The sequence below is a fragment of the Lontra canadensis genome, unplaced genomic scaffold (assembly GCF_010015895.1).
Source record: "Lontra canadensis isolate GAN:19392208 unplaced genomic scaffold, GSC_riverotter_1.0 scaffold91, whole genome shotgun sequence".
NCBI lineage: Eukaryota > Metazoa > Chordata > Mammalia > Carnivora > Mustelidae > Lontra > Lontra canadensis.
Window position 1 is genome coordinate 1213913 of NW_022631085.1, and position 23368 is coordinate 1237280.

Here is a 23368-nt window from a genome sequence, read left to right on the forward strand (position 1 = left end):
GGGACATCTACCCAGAAGAGAGTGGCACTTTCCCCACAGAGGGGATGGAATGCCATGGCGCGGCTCACCACTGCTTCCCAGAACTGCGCTGGGGCCAGGCCTTCTCCATCTTCACACTGTCATGGGTTTGTCCATGCCTTCAGTGTGTACAGTGATCACTGCCCCTCATACTGTGCTGGGATACAGTAGTAACAGAGGGAGACGAGACTACTGAATAGTTACAGAGAAACCATGAATTCCAGTAGCGGGAGCCTCTGTGAAGATAACACGGACGGGAGAGTTAGGTGAGGAATGGCCCTCTGCGGCTGTAGATGGTGGTCATGGAGGGCCTCTTGGAGGAGGTGACATTGGAGCTGAGACTTGAAGGATGAGGAGCCCATTGTGGGAGGCCTCGGGGATGAGAGTAACAGGCAGAGGGGACAGCGAGGCCACTCCCGGGAACAGGTGGCATGACCGGAGAGTCAAGATGATGCTGGATTGTCTGCTGGGGTCACGGCACAGTGTGAGGGCTCTGGTGACAAGTTTGGGTTTAATTCTGAGTGTGATGGGAAACCAATCACAGTAGCAGTCTGATGTACGTTTCTTTTTAAGATTATTTACTATTTAGAGACCGTGTGCGTGAGCCAGTGCGGGGGAGATTTTGAGAGAGAATATCAAGCAGACACCACAGTGAGTGTGGATCCCGACTTGGGGCTCAGTCTCACGACCCTGAGATCACAACCCGAGTGGAAACCGGGAGTCGGACGCTCAACCGACTGTGCCATCCAGGCGCCCCATCCGTCTGACGTCTATTTTTTTAAAGACTATTGGCTCCTCTGTGGACAAGAGGTTGTGGAGGGGCGAGAGGGCAAGAGGCTGACCAGTCTGGAGGCTGTTACCACCGTCCAGGGGTTGGGATCCTTAACCCCGAGTCTGACGGGTAATTGATTAGGTTGAAATGAAGACATTTGTTTCCAAATATATTGAATGTGTTCTTGCGCTGATTTCTACCTTTAGGAAAGTCGTGACAAACGTTACCTGATCCAGAAACTAACAGAAGCCCAGAAGGATATGAAGAACCGACTGGATGGGCAATGAGGATCCTGCTCATTAAGCTGACCTTGTGACCAGCTGAGCCTACACAGTCCACCTGGTTTTGGAGCAGAACTTGTAAAATATATTTTTCTGGAGTTCAGGTCTTTCCTGAAGGCAGCTCCCTTCATGCGGGTGCCGTGGTATTGTTTTTGGTGACCGGCCCCTGTGGAAGGCTCTCGTGACTTAGAAAAAGCAGCCTGGTTTGAACCCAAGTGTTTGCCTGTAGACCAACGGCTTAGTGACTCTCCCCCAAAACTGACTTATTAAGCCGTTTAAGCTGTCAGGACAAAAACTGAGGAGGAGAGCCCTTTTATATTTTTCAAAAAGCTCATTTGTGTGGTCTTTTATGGTTCACTGTGGCGGTCACCCAGTCATGAAGCTGGGCTAGTTCCTTTGCAACCAGGTTCTGGGGGTTTAGGCTGAGAAGCGTTCCTTCAGAAGTAGTAACCCTTTAGACTTAAAATGAGACCCGATTTTTTTTTTTTCCCATAAAGAGAAATCCTCGAATTGTGGGATGTTTGGAACAGAGGGTGGAAACATGGAGAGGATGGGTATGCGATCCCAGCTACCTGGTAGTAATATGAGAGAGAAAAGCCATCCTGCTGTGTCAGTAAACAGTGTCTGAAGAGCCTGGATGAAGCTTTAGGAGGAGAGGAATGGCTGTGGGTCGAGGACCTTGAAGTCTTAGCTCCCAGGGCATTTTGCTACAGCTTTCGTACTCAGGGGGAAGCTGCTTCTACGGTGCTGGGCCCGTCCTGGTCCTGAGTTCTGAGACTTAGCAGAGGGCCCTGGGTCATCAAAACTAAGAGGCAAAGTTTGTCTTTCAAGTCTTCCAAAATGCCATTTCCCTCGCTGCACTGAGGTCCCCATCTCTGAAGGACACTACACGCTTCAGAGCCAGGCTGAAAAGGGTGGGTGGGGACGTGCACGGAGCACAGGGTTTATGTGCAGGAGCGCTGGAGGGCTGTGGGTTGCAGCCTCAGACCAGCCTGTGCCAGTGACCCGGAGTACACTGAATGCTGGCATCTTCAAGGCACATATCCATATTTTAAGGGCTCTTTTATATTTTACAAAATATGCAGAGTATTGCTTCAGGGTTTCCATTACAGGGGGAAAAAAAAGGTGCAGTAAATACCTCATCATAAGCTTACCCAAAATTGATAGCTCTGAACCTTTTAATATAAGCCTAAGTTATTGTTTCACATAATCAGTTCTCGTCTGAACGTCTTCAGGATCTTTTCCAAAGTACTTAGTTTTGTAACAGACTATGAGAGCCTTTCTTCTGTTGTTTTCCTTCCCTTCACTGGCTCAAAAGCTTTTCCTAGGGAGTAGCCTGGAGTTTAAAGCTGGCACATGTTTTAGAAAGCTGCTGCTAACAGTATTTCCCACCATCACCCCTACCCTCCGTTACTCAAAAATGATTGATTCCTTGCTCCGAGAAGCAAAGCGAGCTTACCGTGGCATACACATTTCTGTGTATTTGCCCATTTGCCTGATCATTTTCTGGCTTTTCCCCAAAGTTAGCATTAACACTGGATATTTATGTACCCGTGAGACCGATGAGCTTTTCAAGCTAATATCCGAGTATCATGGAATTTTGAGTAACCAAAAGTTCACTCTGTCTTCGCTTGAAAAAAATCTAATTGTTGGCATTTTTGCCAAGCACACTTATAGAGATGTTTTTGCCTTCACCATGCTTCTGAGGACAGTCAAGATGTGTGTGTGTGTGTGTGTGTGTGTGTGTCTAAATGTGAGATGGAAGCTCCGTTCTTTCCCTGTTATAAAATTGATCCTGATTTATGCTAATATCTTTGTTTTGGTTAAATGCTGCTGGTTTGCATACCTCTTACTTGAATGATTTTATATATTTTGACAACTAAGAACTTTAAGTGATGTCTGTGTAATTGTTGAAGCGCAGGTCTAACAAATGTGCCTTATAACTACTGATTAAACAGTATCTTGAAAGTTTTAAAATGTGTTTGTGCATATTGGAATTTATGGAGGTTTCTTGTCAGCAATCAAGTGATCATGGAACTTGGTAAAGTCGCTCTTTGCCTTTTCCTAGAATCATGCAAGTGTTTAATGCAATCCATCAGATGAGTGATTTTAAGACTCCTTGGCTTTGCTGAATCCAAGGAGAGGTATATTGTGTATATTTTATTTTTTTTATTATTATTTTTTAAATTTTCATTTATTTATTTGACAGAGATCACAAGTAGGCAGAGAGGCAGGCAGAGAGTGGGGGGAGGCAGGCTCCCCGCTGAGCAGAGAGCCCGATGCGGGGCTCGATCCCAGGACCCTGAGATCACGACCTGAGCCGAAGGCAGAGGCCTCAACCCACTGAGCCACCCAGGCACCCCTATATGTGTATATTTTAAACTGAAAAGACATAAAACTATTTCAAGCACTCCCCTTCCCACCCACAACCTCCAGAGGGAACCACTGCTAATGATGTTTATTTTATTCTCCCAGAAAATCATGGTACATGTTCAGATAGATATTTATGTGTGTGAATATATGAAATACGTATTTCTGAGCTTCTCCCTTTTTTCCCTTTAATAACATCTTGAAGATCTTTCCATATAAGTAGCCATGTCATTCTTTTTAATACACAGGATTCCATTGTATAAGTGTGCAAGGGTTAACTCCTTGCTAGATACTTTTGTTTGCAACTCACTAAAGCTGCTTCCCATCCCCCATCCTGTTACAAACAGGGGGAGCTGGAATTTTAGAAGTCAGTGCCAAGCCTGACTCTTTCTCTGTTCTGCCCCATTCTCCTAAAGAACAGGTTCTTGTTCTTTATCAAGGCAGGCTTCCATATTCTTGAAATCACAAAATATTCTCATCCCAGCAAAGAGCAGAATCCAGTTAGGCAAGTTTTTATCTGGCGGTATCTGATTGCAGCTAGTCACGTGTAAATAATGATGAAGAAAGGAATTAATTTTGCCAGAGTGGAGCTGCAAGGTCTGATCCCTAGGAAGATAGGACTTCTGAATGTATCTTATTTGTATAGAGTATGACTTTATTAGTAAATTCCATCTAGTATATTTTCTCTCTAATGCATGGGGTGCATGGGACCTGGGATGGGTTTGCTACTTGCTTAATTGTATTATTTTGTACAGGTGTCTTCACCCAGATGAAATTCCCTTATCTTTAAATGGAAAATAATACATATATTTACTTTTATGCTTGAGAATGGAATTTGGGACTAATGTGTTTTCCTTTCTTTTCTTTCTTTCTTTTTTTTTTTTTTAAGATTTATTTATTTATTTGACAGACAGAGATCACAAGTAGGCAGAGAGGCTGGCAGAGAGAGAGGAAGCAGGCTCCCTGCTGAGCAGAGAGCCTGATGCAGGGCTCAATCCCAGGACCCTGGGATCATGACCAGGGCAGAGGCTTTATTTAACCCACTGAGCCACCCAGGTGCCCAGTTCTTTTTTCTTTTTTAAGATTTTATTTATTTATTTGAGAGAGAGGGAACGAGTAAGAGAGAGCATGAGAGGGTAGAAGGTCAGAGGGAGAAACAGACTCCCTGCGAAGCTGGGAGCCCGATGCGGAACTCGATCCCAGGACTCCAGGATCACGACCTGAGCTGAAGGCAGTCGCTTAACCAACTGAGCCACCCAGGCACCCCTAATAGGTGTTTTCTTTTTGAAATTTTGTTTTCTCATTTTAAAAATACTTTATTATAGAAAATACAGGGGACACTGAAAGCTACAGAGAAGAAAAGTAAAAATTCACATATAAGCACCATTTATGAACAGTCATTGTTAATCTTTGAGCCAAATTCCTTTTCAGATAAAGAGCACAGAGGAGGGGTTCCTGGGTGGCTCAGTGGGTTAAAGCCTCTGCCTTCGGCTTGGGTCATGATCCCAGGGTCCTGGGATCGGGCCCCTCATCGGGCTCTCTGCTCGCTTGGGAGCCTGTTTCCCTCTCTCTCTCTCTCTGCCTGCCTCTCTGTCTACTTGTGTTCTGTCTGTCAAATAAATAAATAAAATATTTAAAAAAAAAAGAGCACAGAGGGAGGAAGGATGGGATGAAAAGAAAGAAAAAATGTTGGTATTCTCATTTCTTTTTTTTTTTTTTTAAGATTTTATTTATTTATTTGACAGAGAGAGATCACAAGCAGGCAGAGAGGCAGGCAGAGAGAGAGGGGGAAGCAGGCTCCCCGCTGAGCAGAGAGCCCGATGCGGGGCTCGACCCCAGGACCCCGGGATCATGACCTGAGCCGAAGGCAGAGGCTTAACCCACTGAGCCACCCAGGCGCCCCGGTATTCTCATTTCTTTTTCACTTACTATGTTTCTTCAAAAGTTCTTTAAAACATTTCAGTGGGCTACATAATATAACATCATACAGATGGGTCTTAATTTTTAACATTCCTCTGCTGCTTAACATTTTGTTTTCAAATTTTCCTGACAATAACTGGGACACCTATAAATTTTTGTTAACATATTTTCTTTTTAGGGACAGAGACCTAGAAGTGGAATTACGATGAAGGTTTAGAAAGAACACTCTGGGGCGCCTGGGTGGCTCAGTGGGTTAAAGCCTCTGCCTTCAGCTCAGGTCATGATCCTAGGGTTCTGGGATCGAGCCCCGCATCGGGCTCTCTGCTCAGCAGGGAGCCTGCTTCCCCCCCCCACCTCTGCCTGCCTCTCTGCCTACTTGTGATCTCTCTCTCTCTCTCTCTCTCTCTCTGTCAAATAAATAAATAATTAAAAAAAAAAGAACACTCTGGGCCTTTGAGAGGTTTATACTCTCAGTAGCTTTACATGAGAATGTTACATCATCCTTGCTTTTACTAAGTATTTGGATTTTATAAACTATTCCATAGTTTGTTATTTGTAGTTTGTTAGAGTAGTTTGAAAATAACTAGAACCTTCAATTATTTTATAGTATATTAAATATTTTATAGTAATTTGGAAAAAAGATCAAGGGTGTGAAGTAGAAAGTGAAAGGCCCCTTCTCACAATCCCAACCCTCTAAAGTTACCAATATTAAATGTTTTGTTCTATATCCTTCCAGATATGCATCTTTGACTTTTTCCTTTCATATATATACCCTACACATTTGAAAAATTCTTTTTTTCTTTTTTTTTAAAGAATTTATTCACCCGTCTGACCGAGAGATAGCACAAGTAGGCAAAGCGGCAGGCAGAGGGAGAAGGAGAAGCAGGCTCTCCGATGAGCAGGGAGCACGATACAGGACTGGATCACTGGACCCCAGGATCATGACCTGAGCCAAACGCCAAACGCAGCCACCTAACCGACTGAGCCACCCAGGAACACGTTCTTTCCCTTTCTCTCTCTCTCAATCAATCTCTCTCTCTCTTTTTAAGATTCTATTTATTTAAAAGAGAGACAGACAGCTAGAGAGAAGACACAAGCAGGGGGAGAGGGAGCAGGGAGCCCAACATGGGGCTCCATACCAGGACCCTAGGACCACACAACCCAAGCCAAGGCAGACACTTAACGACTGAGCCACCCAGGAGCCCCTGAAAAATTACTTGTGTTGGACAGATCCCTTGAAGTAGATTTGCCGTATTAGTAGATACGCATTATTTTAAAAATACACAAGAAAACTTTTATCAGTTTCGGAATTGCAGAAAAATTAAAAAGGTAGAGATATCCCCTATACCCTTTGCCCCCCACATGCTAGTCACCCTCATTCTTAGTATCCCCACCCCCCAGAGCAGTACATTTGTCAGAAGTGGAAAGATGTCTTCCTAACCCATACCATACCCAAAATAATTTGCACTAAAATGAACACCAAGAAAAATGTGGAAACAAAAAAAGCCTAAAACCACATTCTGCAGACAAAACTTAAAACCGAAATAAATGCTAGTAGCCCTCGGATGTTAGTCTCACCACCTAGAGACACTATTAACCATGTGGTGAGTTTAATTTCAACTTGCAATTTCTACTGTTTTAAAGCCAATGTAGGATACACACAGAGAAAGCTCTCCTTCCTGTTGGTAAACCAAAAAATACAATGGCTGTGCCAGTAAAGAATCCCTTCACGATCCTTTTTCCCAGGAATTTACCCTGGCAGGATCTTGGGAAGAGCAATTCAGCATCCTCATCTCTCTAGCAACCCAAGCCTCTTTCACAACCGTTGGTCACCTGAGTGATTGATAGTGATCATGTCCAATATCATCTTCCACTTGCCCTTTCCAGCCAATCGAATGGAAGCAGGGGCCTAGGGGCGGGTCCACCGATGGGAGGGCACGCAGTGTCTGTCCTACGTCTGCTCTGCGTCATCAGTCTGCGCTGAACGCCCGTTTAGCGCGCCTCGCGCAGTGGAGCGGGTACCTTGTTGCAGCAATGGGCTACGCCGCGGCGGGTCGCTCCCTGTGGCAGCTGCGCACGGGCGCCCTGCGGCCTTACTCAGGTAAAGTAGGAGAACGGCCGCGGCCGCGCGCTGAACCGGTGGGCCAGGGAATTTTAGCAGGTGGCCTGCACCGGAGAGGTCACGGGGGCAGACGTTCGTAGACGTCATAAGGCTGCGACGGGGAGCGACTTCGAGGCGTGAACCTCGGGGCGCTGATAGGCGGGGCGGGAACCGTAGTGCGTGGGGAGAATGCGGGGCGGGAGGGACGTGGTGTTCAGCGGGGACGCTCTGAAGTGTCCTCTCAGGATCCGCGTGTTGTGGAATGAAGTAATGGCACACCTGTACCGGGCGGTCTCTGCAGGTGTGGTCGGCATTCCAGGCTGAGTACAGGTGGCGACCTTGAACGTTCGTGCCCTGCGGGTGTTATTCAAGCCCTCGCTCAGGGCCTCCGTAGGCACAGAGTGATCGTGCGACCAGCGGCGTGCGCTTGTTAGAAGTGCAGGTATTAGGGAGGACACGTATTGCATGGAGCACTGGGTGTGGTGCAAAAAACAATGAATACTGTTACGCTGAAAAGAAATTTAAAAAAAAATTCACTTTATATATATATATTTATAAAAATTTTACATATATATATCATTATAGAAAATTCTGGAAGCACATGACTTATTTTTTTAAAAAACTGCTAAGGGGCGCCTGGGTGGCTCAGTGGTTAAAGCCTCTGCCTTCGGCTCAGGTCATGGTCCCAGGGTCCTGGGATCGAGTCCTGCATCGGGCTCTCTGCTCAGCAGGGAGCCTGCCTCCTCCTCTGGCTCTCTCTCTGCCTGCCTCTCTGTCTTACTTGTGATCTGTTTGTGAAATAAACAAATAAAAATTTAAAAAAAAAAACTGCTAAGTAAAAACTACCCAATCCTCCAAGCCTAAAGTAATCACGAAATAGATTTTGAGCTTTTGAAGCTGCATATTATTATATAATTAACAAATAATTAACAGAGAAAAAAAAAGTGCAGGTTCAAAGGTCCCACCCCTGACTTACACGGTCGCTTTGTTTGCATTTTACCAAGACCTTCGAATGACTTGCATAAAGTTTGAGAAGCACTAGGGTGGTGGAAGCATATAGAAGCATAGTAATTGGGATAGGGAGATGGGTCCTTCTCCCATTCCCGGTCCTTCTATCCTTTTTTCATCACCGCTGCGTCAGAAAATTGTTGTGAGGTCGTTTTCTCCAAAAGTTAAAGCATTCGTAAACCTCCTAAAGATTTTTGCCTTTTAGAAATAACCACTTGTGCTTTTAATTACTAAATGTGCTTCTTCTGCAGCCGTGTTCCATTTTTAAATTAAATAATTTCAGGGAAATTAAATCCTCATGGTAAAAGCGGAAAACCAGTATTGCTTGCCCCTAATAGAGTAATTTAAAAAAAAGTGCTGAAAATAAATTAGTAAATTGTATTAGATTGTCTACCAAGGCCTGAACCCCAAACTGTCTTTATGGTTAAAAAAGGGGGGGGGGCGGGGAGAGGGAGATTAGCAAGTATTAGGAAGGTATTTATTAACTGAGACATTCTCTTTAGTGATATTAGAGGAATTGAGAAAAATTTAAAAGAGAATAACTCTAACTACATGGGTGTATTTAATGCATGTTTATAAACCACTTAAGATCTTCCCATATACCATTTAAAATCTCCTAGGTATCATCATTGTTAGGTGTTTCACAGTTTGGGAAAGCACTAACGTAAAATGATGTATTTGAGAGCTTCAAGCACTGGCCTCAATTTTATTTTACTCAAATTTAAAATGTGTGACAGTGCAGTGAAAACTCAGAGGATTGTTAAACGTGACTTAATGTTCCTTTGTTGAGCCAATGAGCATAGCAGATTAAGAATTATTCTTTTTCATTTATAAAGTTACTTTGCTTCCTGTATCTCGTTTTATCTTTATGATAACTAAGAAAGGTGTTACTATTATGTTTCCTTAAAAAAGAAATAACCTGATTATTATTGCCAATTTTATTTGTAAGTAATGGTGATTCTGATTTGTCCAGGGTTACTGTTAGAGACAAGAAACACATTTTCTTTCTTTTTAAGATTTTATTATATATTTTTTAAGTAATCAGTAATCTCTGCCTCCACTGTGGGGCTTAAACACACAACCCCAAGATCAAGAGTCTCATGCCCTACTGACTGAGTGAGCCAGATGCCCCAACCATCCCATACTTTTTAAAGACACCGTGCAGAGATCATGCAGAGGTAGATGGCATACATTTCAAGACCCAATCTTCCACACACCCCACAAAAAAATCATTTATTAGGTGCCGGAATCTGGAAAAGTAGTGGCGGTGCTAGGGAACTGTGTAGTATTTTATTTTCCTTTTCAGATTTTATTTATTCATTTGAGAGAGAGCATGAGTGTGAGAGAGCCAGAGGAAAAATCAGACTCCCCGCTGAGCAGGGAGCCAAATGTGGGGCTTGATCCCAGGACCTAAAGATCATGACCTAAGCTGAAGGCAGGTGGTTAACCATCTGAGCCACCCAGGTGCCCCTGTAGTATGTTTTTAATAGAAATACAGTCCTGCCCATTAGAAGCTGTGTATTTGAACTCATCCTGTGTACTCAGCCCCTTGCTATTTCCCCTTAAATGTTGTGTTTTTTGTTTTTTTTAATGAGTACCCGGTTGTCTTTCCCATTAGCATGTTTTGAGATGGGAGTAATAAATGAAAGAAGAAGCATACAAGATTATCTTGAGAAATAGGGCCAGCTCGTCATTTTCAATTTCAATTCATAGGAGTCCTCTTTCTGCAAGGAGGCCAGGTTAGTGGGAGCACAAATCCTTGGAGTTGGAGGCAACAACTTGGTCTTTTTTTTTTTTTTTTTAAGATTTTATATATTTATTTGACAGACAGAGATCACAAGTAGGCAGAGAGGCAGAGGAAGAGAAGCAGGCTCTGTGCTGAGCAGAGAGCCTGATGCGGGTCTTGATCCCAGGACCCTGAGATCGTGACCCGAGCTGAAGGCAGAGGCTTTAACCCGAGGCAACAACTTGGGACAGGCTACCTTGCCTTTGTCAAATGTGCCAAATTGTTCTCCATATAAAAACATGGTCATGACCAGAGTGACCTGCCGGGTTATGGCACAGATCTCAGTGGTACATTATACCTAGCAGAACTTGGACTCCATCCAGTTGTTGGTGTCCATTTCCTGGATTCCATCCGTTTCTTTTCTTTTCTTTTTTTTAAAGATTGTATTTACTTATTTGACAGAAGAGAGAGAGAGAGACAGTAAGAGAGGGAACAGAAACAAGGGGAGTGGGAGAAGGAGAAGCAGGCTTCCCACCAAGCGAGCCTGCTGAGCAAGGATCCAGATGCGGGGCTCGATTCCAGGACCTGAGTCGAAGGCAGACACTCAACGACTGAGCCATCCAGGTCCCTCTCCGTCAGTTTCTTAAATCAGATATGTTCAGTGAGATGTAGCAGGTCATGCAGAGGAATGGCTCAAAGCTAGGTCACCGTATTTCAGACCCCCATGTCCATGCTCCTTTGTTTAGTGAGGCATTTAAAACCCTGGTTGAACCTGGTCGAAAAGTTCAAATGCAGAATCACCCCAAATTTTATCCAGCCTGTCCCATCACCTTGTGTCCAAAGCACTCAAGCCTTTTAATGAAAATCCTACAGATGTACTCAAAGTGAAGTTTTCCACACATTTTCAGGGTGTAGAAGTTAGGTTAAATGAAAAGAAGTCTGTATTAAAGATCTGGTAGTCGTGGGGCGCCTGGGTGGCTCAGTGGGTTAAGCCGCTGCCTTCGGCTCAGGTCATGATCTCAGGGTCCTGGGATCGAGTCCCGCATCGGGCTCTCTGCTCAGCAGGGGGCCTGCTTCCCTCTCTCTCTCTCTGCCTGCCTCTCTGTCTACTTGTGATCTCTCTCTGTCAAATAAATAAATAAAATCTTTAAAAAAAATCTTAAAAAAAAAAAAAAAGATCTGGTAGTCGTGCTTAAGAGCCTTGAAACACATCTCAGGGTGATACCAATACACATCACAATTCACATTACAAACTGACTGGCCTCGCTGGGTCTCTGTTTTCATATCTGCTTAATGAGCTGATAACCCCTTATACACCTAAACACATTGTAAAACTCTTAGGGGAAAAACTCTGGCGATGCCTTAATGCAAACCTCAGAGAATACAATCAAAGTGTTACTACTAGGAGATTTTTTAAAAGACAAAATTTAATCCGTCCTGAAGAATTTACATTTCGAAGAGAAGAGTTGAGTTGAATTGATAATGTACCATAACAATATCAAACCTAAGCTGTAAGTCTTATTCACCAAATCACATGCTCCAGGCTTTTTGAGAGAACTTAAATCTGTGGTTCTCAGCCTTGGCTGCAGAAAAGATTCGTGCACAAAGCTTTTAAAAAAGTCCACCCCAAGATTGAATAGGGAGGAGCATCCTGGTTTTGAAAGCTCCCTAGGAGATTTGGTGCAGCCAGGGGTGGGAACAAAGCAGGCTTGGAGGGTAGGTCAACTGGAGAACCATGCTCTTCTAGAGGCCATGTGTCTCACTGCCACGTCAGCTGCCTGCTGAAAAGCCAGGTTCAGTATTTCCAGATCTTTTTATGCTTCATGTGAAGCCAGAAATCAAGATCTTTAGGTAAAATATATGTTTTAATTGTTGGTAACTAATTCACTTTTTTAAAAAGGTGGGGGATGCCTGGCCGGCTCAGACAGTAGAACATATGTTTCTTGATCTCAGGGTCGTGAGTTCAAGCCCCATGTTGGGCGTAGAGCCTACTTTATTTTTTTTATTTTTATTTTTTACTTTAAAAGATTATTTATTTATTTGACACAGAGAGAGAGAGAACAGGAGGGCACCAGCAGGCAGTGGCAGAGGGTGAGGGAGAAACAGGCTCCCAGCTGAGCAGGGACCCTGATGTGAGGCTCCATCCCAGGACCCTGGGATCACGACCTGAGCTGAAGGCAGCCACCCAACCAACTGAGCCACCCAGGTCCCCTGCATATAGCTTGCTTTAAAAACAAAATAAAATGGGGGCGCCTGAGTGGCTCAGTGGGTTAAAGCCTCTGCCTTTGGCTCAGGTCATGATCCCAGAGTTCTGGGATCAAGCCCTGCATCAGGCTCTCTGCTTGGCGGGGAGCCTGCCTCCCCTCTCTCTGCCTGCCTCTCTGCCTACTTGTGATCTCTGTCTGTCAAAAACAAACAAAAAAACCACTGCAGGTTAAACAGAATACATTTATGGGCATATATCATACTTATGGTATCTCATCTGTGACCTTTGTTCTGAGGTGCCCCTTTCTTCTTCCTGTAGAAGGAAACATCTCTTTTACCCAAGAGTAATAAAGAATAAACATTTGCATTGCAGCTTATGGACGAAGAAGAATCAGTGTCAGGTTTTCCAGTTCAGGAATGACCTTAGACAGTATCAGTCGGGCAGCTGTGGATCGAATAATCCGGGTGGATCACGCTGGTGAATACGGAGCAAACCGAATCTATGCAGGACAGATGGCTGTCCTGGGCCGGACCAGTGTTGGGCCAGTCATTCAGGTGGGTACTTCATTGTCCCTCTCAGCCTGGTCTTACTGAGCAGCGTGGGGATCCAAAGGCCGTAGAGTCATGAATCACATTACGTCATGCATTTGCAAGGGAGAGCAAAAATTGGCTATTAGGGTGGGAGCATGGGAGTGAAAAGTGTATTATTCTTTTTATGTATAAAGCACGGACAGACATGTAGTACATTAACGGATATGTGGTATATATGAGGTATTAAAATTTCATCGTGTTGTGGGATAAAAAATGGTTAAGAGTCATTGCATTAGGTGAGAGCATCTGTTGCTGAGAGGGTGTGATCCTGTTCCCAGCAGGGATATTTTATATCTTATACTGAGAGGCAGAGGGAAGGGCCTGGACTTTGTAATCACAAGGACCCAGGTTCATATTCCAGCTTTCTTCCACCTCCTACCTGTGTGACTGACCTTGGGGGAGTTACATGACCTCTCTGTGTCTCCATTCCCATATCCATATCTACAAAATGAGCTAATAACATCTACCTCATTGGGTTTTGGTGAGGAAGAAATGAAATGGCATAGAGCAGCTAATACCATGTCTGGCATGCAGTAGACACTCAGCACAAGTCAAATTGCCTGCTCTGAGCTCTTGGACAAGTTACTTAGCCTCTCTGGGCCTCACTTCCTCTGTCTGTATAATGGGGATGATAACAATAATAGTTTGTGCAGATTAAATGAGTTGCCTTCTTAAAGCTGTTTGACGGCACCTGGCACTTAGGAGTGCTTGTGTTAGCTCTTTTATCATTATCCCTTTTTCCTTTGATGTAAATGATACTTGCTTTCTAGCAGTAGAGAAGGAAATGACACAATAGGTGATACGCTGCCCTCCTGATGTCGGAGTGGGCTGAACATCTCATTTCTCATTAGTGTGGGTCTTGTCCCTTAATAGGCTGTGCAGGTCCGAGAACTTCTGCTGGAACCAAGGTTTGGGCCCACTTAATGGGAATTGAGAGAGAGGCTCTTCTCTTGGTTTGTTGGCACTCTGTTTCTGCAGTGCTTTTTAGTCTGATGTTTTTTTTTTTTCCTCCAGTGATTCAAGGGGAATGGGGGAAAGAGCAGTCCTCATTTATTCGTTCCATTTCCATTTTGCTTCCTTTTCCCCCCATGGACAGGGCATGTAGCTTGCTTGGTATGCAGCAAGTGGCCTCTGTGTGATGCTCAAATGTCTTTATTGTTATGTTTTTTACAGAAAATGTGGGATCAAGAAAAGGATCACTTGAAAAAGTTCAACGAGTTGATGGTTGCATTCAGGGTGCGACCGACGATTCTGATGCCCTTTTGGAACGTGGTGGGGTTTGCACTGGGTATGTGTCTGTCCAGAAGAGCTTACGTGAGCTTGGGGGGTCTGGCCCAATTAAATTGTTAAAGTACCGATTCCATAATTCTTTTCATGTTCTCTTACCACTTTCTTATTTCCTTAGTCTTTTTAAAAGCTAAATGGATTTTTTTTTTTTGCTTAAATTTATTTAAATATTTATTTATTTAACTCAGTACTTTTATAAATAGAAGGTACAGTAAAAATAAATACAACAGAGGAGGAAAACAAGTAGAGCAATTCAGGTATAGCCAAGTGATAATCCCTGACAAAGGTTCTCAACCTGAGATAGAACGCTCTTAAAAAAGAGAGAAGAGTAAATGTTAAAAGAGAATCAAAGACACACTCTCCCCAAATGAAGACTTTCTTCTTGCCATAAGCAGAAGGTTCAGAAGAGCCCTGAAAAGAGAATAGTATTCCTATTCTGTGATTCAGGATTTCACCATGTGACCTGGTACCGCCTAACACACAGGTTCTCACTGAGGTAGGTTGCTCCTAAGGGTACTTGGCAGTGTCTGGAGACATTTTTGGTTGTCACGACCAGGGCTTCTGCTGGCACGTAGTGGGTAGAGGCCGGGGTGCTACCAAGTGGCCTACGATGCGCAGGACGGCTCCCACGGAATTATCCAGCCCCAGAGCCCGTAGTGTCGAGGTTGATGAACCCCGACCTGACATGATCTCCCTCCCCAGTGTGGTATTAGGCCCATCATTTCCTGCTCTGGATTTGACCATTCCAGGTGCGGGAACTGCCCTGCTTGGGAAGGAGGGAGCAATGGCTTGCACTGTGGCTGTGGAAGAGTCCATAGCACATCACTATAACAACCAGATCAGGACGCTGATGGAGAAGGAGCCTGAAAAATACACAGAACTTCTTCAGGTATTTGAATATACTCTGGAAAGAGGCCAATAAGGGAGGAAAGGGTAGGTATGCAACTTGATAAGGAAAAAAATAGAAAGGTAGGGAATGACAGGCCATAGAAACCTAGGACAGTGCCTCATTCTTAAGGCAGGAAGAACAGAAAGCCGAAGCCATGGGCGCTGGTCACGGCTGTGACCCAACTCTGTCTCCAACACACTTGGGACCAGAAGCTGTGTCTCCTGAGCCCACGCTTTTATTCTCCACTTCTGGGTCATCGATAGCTGCCGAGCAAATGCAAGCACAGACTCTTCAGATTAAATAAATGAACTAATGGGTATCTTCAGGCAATTTTCTACAGCAGATAAGGGAACTTTAATTATTTTTTAAGTCTAAGTTGGGGGTTGGTAAACCCCGGTCTGGAGCAGACCACCTGTTTCTCTAAATTGTTTTGTTGGAACAGCGCCGTACCCATCTGCTTACATGTCTGTGGCTGCTGTTCCGCATATACTGTCAGCGTTGAGTGGTTGTGAAGAGAACCATACAGCCTGTGGAGTTTGGAGTACTGACTCTCTGACCTTTTATAGGAAAAGTTTGCCTACCCCTGTCTTAGGCGGTAATATGAGGCTTTAGCCTCCAGAAGAAGACAGGTGGGAGAGTTGGATGCTGACTTGCTCTGATTTCTTTGTATTTAACCAGGTGATAAGGAAATTTCGGGATGAAGAGCTAGAGCACCATGACATAGGCCTTGAACATGATGCACAACTGGTAGGGGACCTCTCTTTACTATTTGCTGGTGGTGCTTTGAATACCTTATTAGGAAGATTAAGGGGCGGGAGGGTTTTCGTTTCCAGAGAAATAGATTTCAAAGTAACCACCCAAGAAAGCAAACCAATATACTGCTTTGACAGAAAGGCAAGCAAATCCATGCTCCCCGCTGGGAATCTTATTTCCTCCTTCCTCCCTCATCATCTCCCCTGGCAGCTTCTTCCCCCTTCCGGATGAGAAACTAGGTGATTCAGATGTTCCGGCAGTTATGGAACCATCCCAACCTTATGAATTAAAAGAGTCTGTTAGACCTTACGTCTTACCTAGAGCGTTCCAGCCCGGCCATACCAGGCCATGTCTTACTGCTACAAGAGAACATAGAACATATTTCTTTTGTTTGCTTATTGTCATTTTTAACAGGCTCCAGCATACACCGTCTTGAAGAGCCTCATCCAGGCCGGATGCAGCGCGGCGATATATTTATCAGAAAGATTTTAAAGTATGTCCACTTTCCCCTGTTTATAAAAGATGACAGTGACTAAACGAGTAGCGTTGGCAGAAAAGGAAATGTGCAATTATCGTTACATGAATTTTGTTAATAAACTTCAAGAGGTTTTTGTTTTTTCGTTAATAAAACTCTCTAGTGTTGATTTTTTTTTTTTTTTTTCCTGTGCTGCCTTATGCCAGAAGGCCAATCGTTCACCAAGTTCCAGTTACAACAGACGAAGCCGGTCCTTGTTTGGTCCATGGTTAATTTTTTTGTAAAACATCAAGAATGAATCGTTAAGAAAATAACAGAAATCTTTTTTTTTTTTTAAGATTTTTATTTTTTTTAAATTTTATTTGACACAGCGATCACAAGCAGGCAGAGAGAGAGGAGGAAGCAGGCCTCCCGCAGAGCAGAGAGCCCAACGTGGGGCCCGATCCCAGGACCCTGAGAACATGACCCGAGCCGAAGGCAGAGGCCTCAACCCACTGAACCATCCAGGTGCCCCAACAGAAATCTTTAAGAATAAAAATTTTGAGTTCACTTATAACCAAAGGTAATTTAAAACACGAGGTTGTTGGGGCGCCTGGGTGGCTCAATGGGTTAAAGCCTCTGCCTTTGGCTTAGGTCATGATCCCAGGGTCCTGGGATCAAGGCCCGCGACGGGCTCTCTGCTCAGCGGGGAGCCTGCTTCCTCCTCTCTCTCTCTCCCTGCCTCTCTGCCTACTTGTAGATCTCTGTCTGTCAAATAAATAAATAAAATCTTTAAAAAACAAAAACCATGAGGTTGTTGAAGATCGACAAAGCCAGACTGTCAAATCCTTCAATTGAGTGGAAGACTGTCATTGTTTCCAGTGGCCTCCTTAGCTGTTCCTTCTCTCCTCTGGATTTCAACATGCCAGAGGGTGCTGGGGTGTGGTTCTTGGCCCTGTTCTGTCGCTCATCTTTTTCTTGGTATCCCATCCGGCCTTGTGGCTCATTCCTCCACATTCCTATTTCAGCCTAGCTTTCTCATTTTCCAATATCCTACTGCCTACCCGGCCCCTCCACTTGGACATCAGAGAGAACCTCAAGCTCCTCCTCCCCTCCCCCATCCCAGTGCCCTACTGGCCAGCCTTCCTCATCATAGTTAATAGCAGCTCCATCTTTCTGGTCCTCAGGCCCAAATCTCTGGACTCACCTTTGACACCTACCTAAATCTCTCCCCTATCTGGTCACCCGGGATATCCTACAGGCTCTGCCAAAGCCTGGATTATTTTAGAAGCCTCTTTACTATTCTTCTGGCCTTCCCCTGTCCTCCCACAATCTATTCTCAACCCAGCAGCCACAGTGGTCCTTTGAACTGTAAGCCAGGCCGTGTTCCTGCTCAGCTCAGAACCCCTCAGTGGCTTTTCCCAGTTCCCTCAGCATCAAAATCAAAGTCCCTAAAAGGGTTTCTAAGAACCTGTGTGATCTGGCCCTCTGACCACTTCCCCCTTCTTCCTTGCCGTTTCTCAAAATACCGGCACTCTCTTGTCTCAGGGCCTTTGCAATGGCTGTTTTCTCTCTCCCCTCAGTGTTCCTTCCCAGACAGCCACCTGGCCAAATCCCTCACCAATTCTCAAACTTTAGTTTCAAATGTCACCTCTTAAAGGAGGCCCACCTTGACCACCTTTTTCAGAATTGCAAACCCCACCCCACCGCATGCATCATGCCACGTGCTCAGCTCCTCCATTTCTTTCCCCATAACACTTAACCACCTTCTGGCATCTTATATAATGTACTTACTTGGTTTTTGTCTGTTTCTCCCTGCAAGACTGTAAACTCTGTAGGGCAGGAATCTTTGTTTTAATCACTGGCACATAGTCATCAAGGGGATTCAATGAAGAAATAGCTCTCCCTTGTTCACAGTCATTTTCATATAACTAGTAATTCAAGACTATTCCATGTGCTTCTCTGCAAAATTCAGTAGAGATTTATTGAAAAGATGCTACCAAGTCAGGCTGGGCCCCTTGGTTCTGGTTTCTATAGAGTATGCTTTACTATAAAACTCAAAGCCTGCCCAGGAGGGGGGAAAATGCTACCAAGAAACCAAAGAAAAGCCATTCTCTGTGCTTCTTGCTGATGACTTAAGAAAACAAAAGAACAACAACAACAAAAACCAGGCTGGACATCCACATGCAAAAGAATGAATTTGGACCCTTAACAGCTTTTACAAGAATTAACTCAAATGGATTAAAAATATAAATGGTGATGCTAAAACCCTAAAACTCTTAGAAGATGCAAGGGTAAGTTTGGTGACCTTGGATGAGACAACGGTTTCCTAGATATGACACCAAAAGTACAGGCAACAAAAGAGAAAAACACAGATTGGATTTAATCAGAAGAAAAACTACTGTACTTTTCAAGAAGGGGAAAGACAACCCACAGAATGGGCGAGAATGTTTGCATGTCATCGATGTGATAAGGGATTTGTACTGAGAGTATATAAAGAACTCTCACAACTCAACAATAAGATAAATAGCCCAGTTAAAAATAGGCAAAGGGTTTGAATAGACGTGTCTCCAAAGAAGATGTACCCATGGCCAATAAGCATTTGAAATGAATGCACAGAAACATTCGTCTTTAGGGAAAACCTCAATGAGGTAACACTTTCCCCACACGTATGGCTATACTCAAAGCGGAAAATGATGTGTCGGCAAGGGTGTAGAGGTACTAGGTCCTCATACACTGCTGGTGGGAATATAAAATGGTGCAGCCCATTTGGAAAACAGTCTGGCAGTTCCTCAGTCAGTTAAATACAGTTACCATATGATGCAGTAACTCCTCCCCTGTAAACCCCAAAGAAATGAAAACAAGAGTTCAAACAAATTACAGATATATGAAAGTTCATAACAACATTATTTATAATAGCCATAAAGTAGAACCAATCCAAATGTCTTATCAGCTGATTAGCAGATAAACAAAATGTAGCATATCTATACCATGGGATATTATTTGGTCAAAAAAAAAAAAAGGAAGTACTGATAAGTGCTACAGCATTGATAAACCTTAAAAATGTGACATTTGGACACAAAGCTTCAAAACCGAAGATGAAAATGCTGGAAATGGATGGTGGTGGTCCTTGCCCAATGATGTGAATGTACTTAATGCCACTGACCTCTACACAAAAAATGGTTAAATGGGAATTGTTATGTATAGTTTAAAAAAAAAAAAAAGTGCTGGGGCACCTGGGTGGCTCAGTGGGTTAAATCCTTTGCCTTTGGCTCCAGTCACGATCTCAGGGTCCTGGGATCGAGCCCCGCATCTCTGCTCGGCGGGGAGCCTGCTTCCCCCTCTCTCTGTCTCTGCTGGCCTCTCTGCCTACTTGTGATCTCTGGCAAATAAATAAATAAAAAATCTTTTTTAAAAGAAAGCTAAGTGAAGGAAGCCAGACAAAAAAGGCCCCATATTGTATGAGTCCATGTATATGAAATGTCCAGAAGAGGTGAATCCATAGAAACAGGAAATAGACTAGTGGTTCCCTAAGGCTGTAAGGAATGGGGGGCAATGGGAGTAACTGCTAATGGACGCAGTTACTTTTTGGGGTGATGAATGTTTTAGAATTAGCTGGTGGTGATGGTTACACAACCATTAGAAAAAAAAAAACACTGAATCATACACTTGAAAATGACGATTTTTATGGCATGTGAATCATAGCAATTAAAAATACAGGATTGGGACACCTGGGTGGCTTAGTCGGTTAGGCCACTGCCTTCGGCTCAGGTCGTGATCTGGGGTCCTGAGATCAAGTCCTGCATCAAGCTTCTTGCTTGGAGGGGAGACTGCTTCTCTCTCCGCCTCTACCTGCCACTCTGCCTGATTGTGCGCGCGCTCTCTCTCTCTCTCTCTGACAAATAAATAAATAAAATCTTAAAAAAAAATTACAGGATTTATCGTTTTATGCTGCATCGGAAAGCAAATTTTGATGCTATCTATTGAATGGGGAAACGATTTCTTTAACGTGTCACCCTTCAAGTCAGCAAAGCATGTCAGAGCCTTGATCTTCTGAGATGCTGGTTCTGTTTCTTGCCCTCCGATATCAAAGCTAATTTTGTAAGTGGTGCATCCAGGAATTAGTCATATAAAGACGTTTTGTACAATACTTATTAAAAGCCCAGATTTCTTGCTGTTTGTTTAGCACCCCCTTCAGAATTGATGGCTGATGGTTTATGCTTCCGAGAGCTTCCAGAACACGACCAGAGAGATTTTCTGAATCCCCCTGTGGTTGTTTTTAATTTCATTACAGCTTGTCCTCGTGTATTAACAAGGTAATCTTGTCTTTCCCTTACTTTACGGCTCTGACCTTTCAGGGAAAATGTAATTTTAAAATTGGACACCATCCAAAGATGATGCCAGGAGGACAAAGGATGTTATTTTGCAAGCAGCGTAGTTCCAAAGAGGCAACCCAAGGTACAGTTCTTTGCATGTATTTCGTCCACAGACCAACCTGGCAGCATGTTAGAAATGCAAAACTTGGACCTCCTCCCCAGACCTTCTTTTAAAATTTTTTTTTTTTTTTAAGATTTTATTTATTTATTTGCCAGAGAGAGAGAGAGAGAGAGCACAGGCAGACAGAATGGCAGGCAGAGGCAGAGGGAGAAGCAGGCTCCCTGATGAGCAAGGAGCCTGATGTGGGACTCGATCCCAGGACTCTGGGATCATGACCTGAGCCGAAGGCAGCTGCTTAACCAACTGAGCCACCCAGGCGTCCCACTCCCCAGACCTTCTTAATCAGAATCTGCATTTTAACAAGATGTGGTTGTTTTAGATTCTGTCCCCACATTCCTTGATACTCCTCTTTTCGGGGAGCCCAATTCCCCGTGCCTTGAGTGTGGGCTGTGTACTTGGTGACTTGTTTCTCACCAGTGGTAGCAATGATGGAGTGTGACTGCCAGGGCTGCCAGCTCATAAAAGACTATTTCAGCTTTCACCTCTCTCTCTGGGATCACTCAGTCTAGGGAAAGCCCACTGCCATGTGGTAAGAACACTCCAGTGGTTAATCTGTAGAGAGGGTCACATGGCGAAGAGCTGAGACCGTCTGCCAGTAGCCATTTATGGGCACCATCTTGGGAGAGAATCCTTTAGCCCCAGTCCTGCCTTCAGATAATGTAGCTCTCGGTGACATCCTGTCGGTAACCTCACGAGAGACCCAGAGCCAGGATCACCCAGGTAAACCACTCTGTCCTGACTGTCAGCAGCTACTTTTGATAATAAATGCTTGTTGTTTTCAGCTGCTGAGTTTTGGGGTGATTTGCTATCCAGTAATAATTAACCAATACACAACACGTCCAGGTGATTTGGGAGCACATCAGTGCGACAAGCTGACCTAGACCATGAACTCCTGGACATCAGAGGCCGTTTTAGTCATTTACATACCTTCTGAGCTTAGCACAGCACCTCACACTCAGTAAATTTTTGTTGGACCAAATATAAGGTTAAATTGTCCTGTTTTGTTTTGTTGGTTTTTTAGGAAATGAAAACTTTTTTGTAAAAAATAATGCATACATTCGCATGGTGAAATAGTCCAACAGTGCTAAAGGGTAGAGTGACAAGAAAATCTCTCTGTAGACTGCTGTTGCTCATCAGGAAACTGTGACCACCTGCCTTACTTTGTGATTAGCTACTAGCAATCTGTCACATAAGACAGTGCATTGCTTTCTTTCTTTTCCACCCTCCCTTCCCAAAGACACAGTTGCCTCGAAATGAAACAGTAGAAAATCCATATAGGTTTAAAAGACACACACACAACACTGCTTCCAAACCTATCCCTAGAAGTAACCACTATTAATAATTCATTATTAAATGAGTGTTTATTAATAGTAATAATATTAATATTAATGATTATTTAAATAATTTTAATATAATATGTAATCTATAATATAATAATAATTAATAATAATAAATAATAAATAAAATATTAATAATTATTTAAAGAGTCTCCAGACTCTTTTTGTTGTTGTTGTTAAGATTTTATTTATTTATTTGACAGACACAGATCACAAGTAGGCAGAGAGGCAGGCAGAGAGAGAGGAGGAAGCAGGCTCCCTGCTGAGCAGAGAGCCTGATGCAGGGCTTGATCCCAGGACCCTGGGATCACGACCTGCGCTGAAGGCAGAGGCTTTAACCCACTGAGCCACCCAGGCATCCTACCTCTCCAGACTCTTAAAAAAAATCTTTTATCCATACATGTACACCTCTGGATTCGGATCGTTCCCCACATGGGACGTGCATCTTTGATCTGCAATTTGCATTTTTCTTTTGGTGACCTCTATTGGCCATCTTTCCAGAAAGACAATACCTACAGATTCACCACATTCCTCTGGTTGGCACAACACTCTTCCATTTCACACCTGAGCCACTGGCCCCACCCAGACGCTGCCTCACACCCACCCTGCCCCGACTGCTCCCCCCATCCAGTTCCCACCACAGCCCCTCGGAGCCCGTGCTCTCCCATCCCCCTTTACAGAAACAGTCTGCAGGTGCCGCAGGTGCCAGAGAGCCTTGAACTTAACCACCACGCCACTTGGCCTCTAATTTCCCCTCTTCCTCTACCGGTGGGCATTTGGGTTATTAATAACACAAAAACTTGGGGACACTGAATACAGTCTCTGGAATTTCAGGAGTAGAGGTCTCTTTGGGGTTCTTAGCCCTTTTGGGGATTCAGTGCTCTTTTGAGAACGTGATAAGAAGTCTGGATCCTCACCCCAGGGCCTTCTTTTAAGGCCCTCTTTAAAACTTCTTGATCTGGTGATTCGAGGAGAAGAAAACGTGACCTTCTCTAACCCGGGGAACAAAAGAAACCTTTTCTCAAAACTGCTCTTTCCTGGCTCTGACAGAGCACAAAGCACTTTCCTGCTGAATATGTTTTCAAAGGTTTAAAAGCCTCCTCTTGCCTTCGGGGACAGGCTTCCTCCCACTCCTGTCTCCCGAAATGGCAGCCCTGCA

General features: G+C 44.0%; 2 protein-coding genes across 6 annotated transcripts in view; both read left to right on the forward strand.

Moving 5' to 3' along the window:
- TMC7 (transmembrane channel like 7) overlaps positions 1 to 1182 on the forward strand; it is a 52308-nt gene extending 51126 nt beyond the window's left edge. For 2 of the 3 annotated variants that reach the window (XM_032836195.1, XM_032836200.1), the window contains one exon: positions 997 to 1182. In XM_032836195.1, the coding sequence (XP_032692086.1) occupies positions 997 to 1077 (81 nt within the window). In that variant the 3' untranslated portion in view covers positions 1078 to 1182. The remainder of the gene's footprint in view (positions 1 to 996) is intronic. The other variant, XM_032836197.1, reaches the window with a different exon arrangement.
- A 6210-nt stretch (positions 1183 to 7392) lies between these two features.
- Positions 7393 to 16530, forward strand: COQ7 (coenzyme Q7, hydroxylase). 3 transcript variants are annotated; one of them, XM_032836204.1, is made up of 6 exons: positions 7393 to 7462; positions 12775 to 12956; positions 14166 to 14280; positions 15029 to 15168; positions 15847 to 15915; positions 16336 to 16530. In XM_032836204.1, the coding sequence occupies exons 1-6, from the start codon at positions 7396 to 7398 to the stop codon at positions 16411 to 16413; spliced, it is 651 nt and encodes a 216-aa protein (XP_032692095.1). In that variant the 5' UTR covers positions 7393 to 7395; the 3' UTR covers positions 16414 to 16530. The 3 variants fall into 3 exon arrangements, with proteins under 3 accessions (XP_032692095.1, XP_032692092.1, XP_032692093.1); XM_032836201.1 differs by lacking the exon at positions 7393 to 7462 and adding an exon at positions 7652 to 7763; XM_032836202.1 differs by lacking the exon at positions 7393 to 7462 and adding an exon at positions 7751 to 7792.
- The last annotated feature ends 6838 nt before the right edge of the window (positions 16531 to 23368 follow it).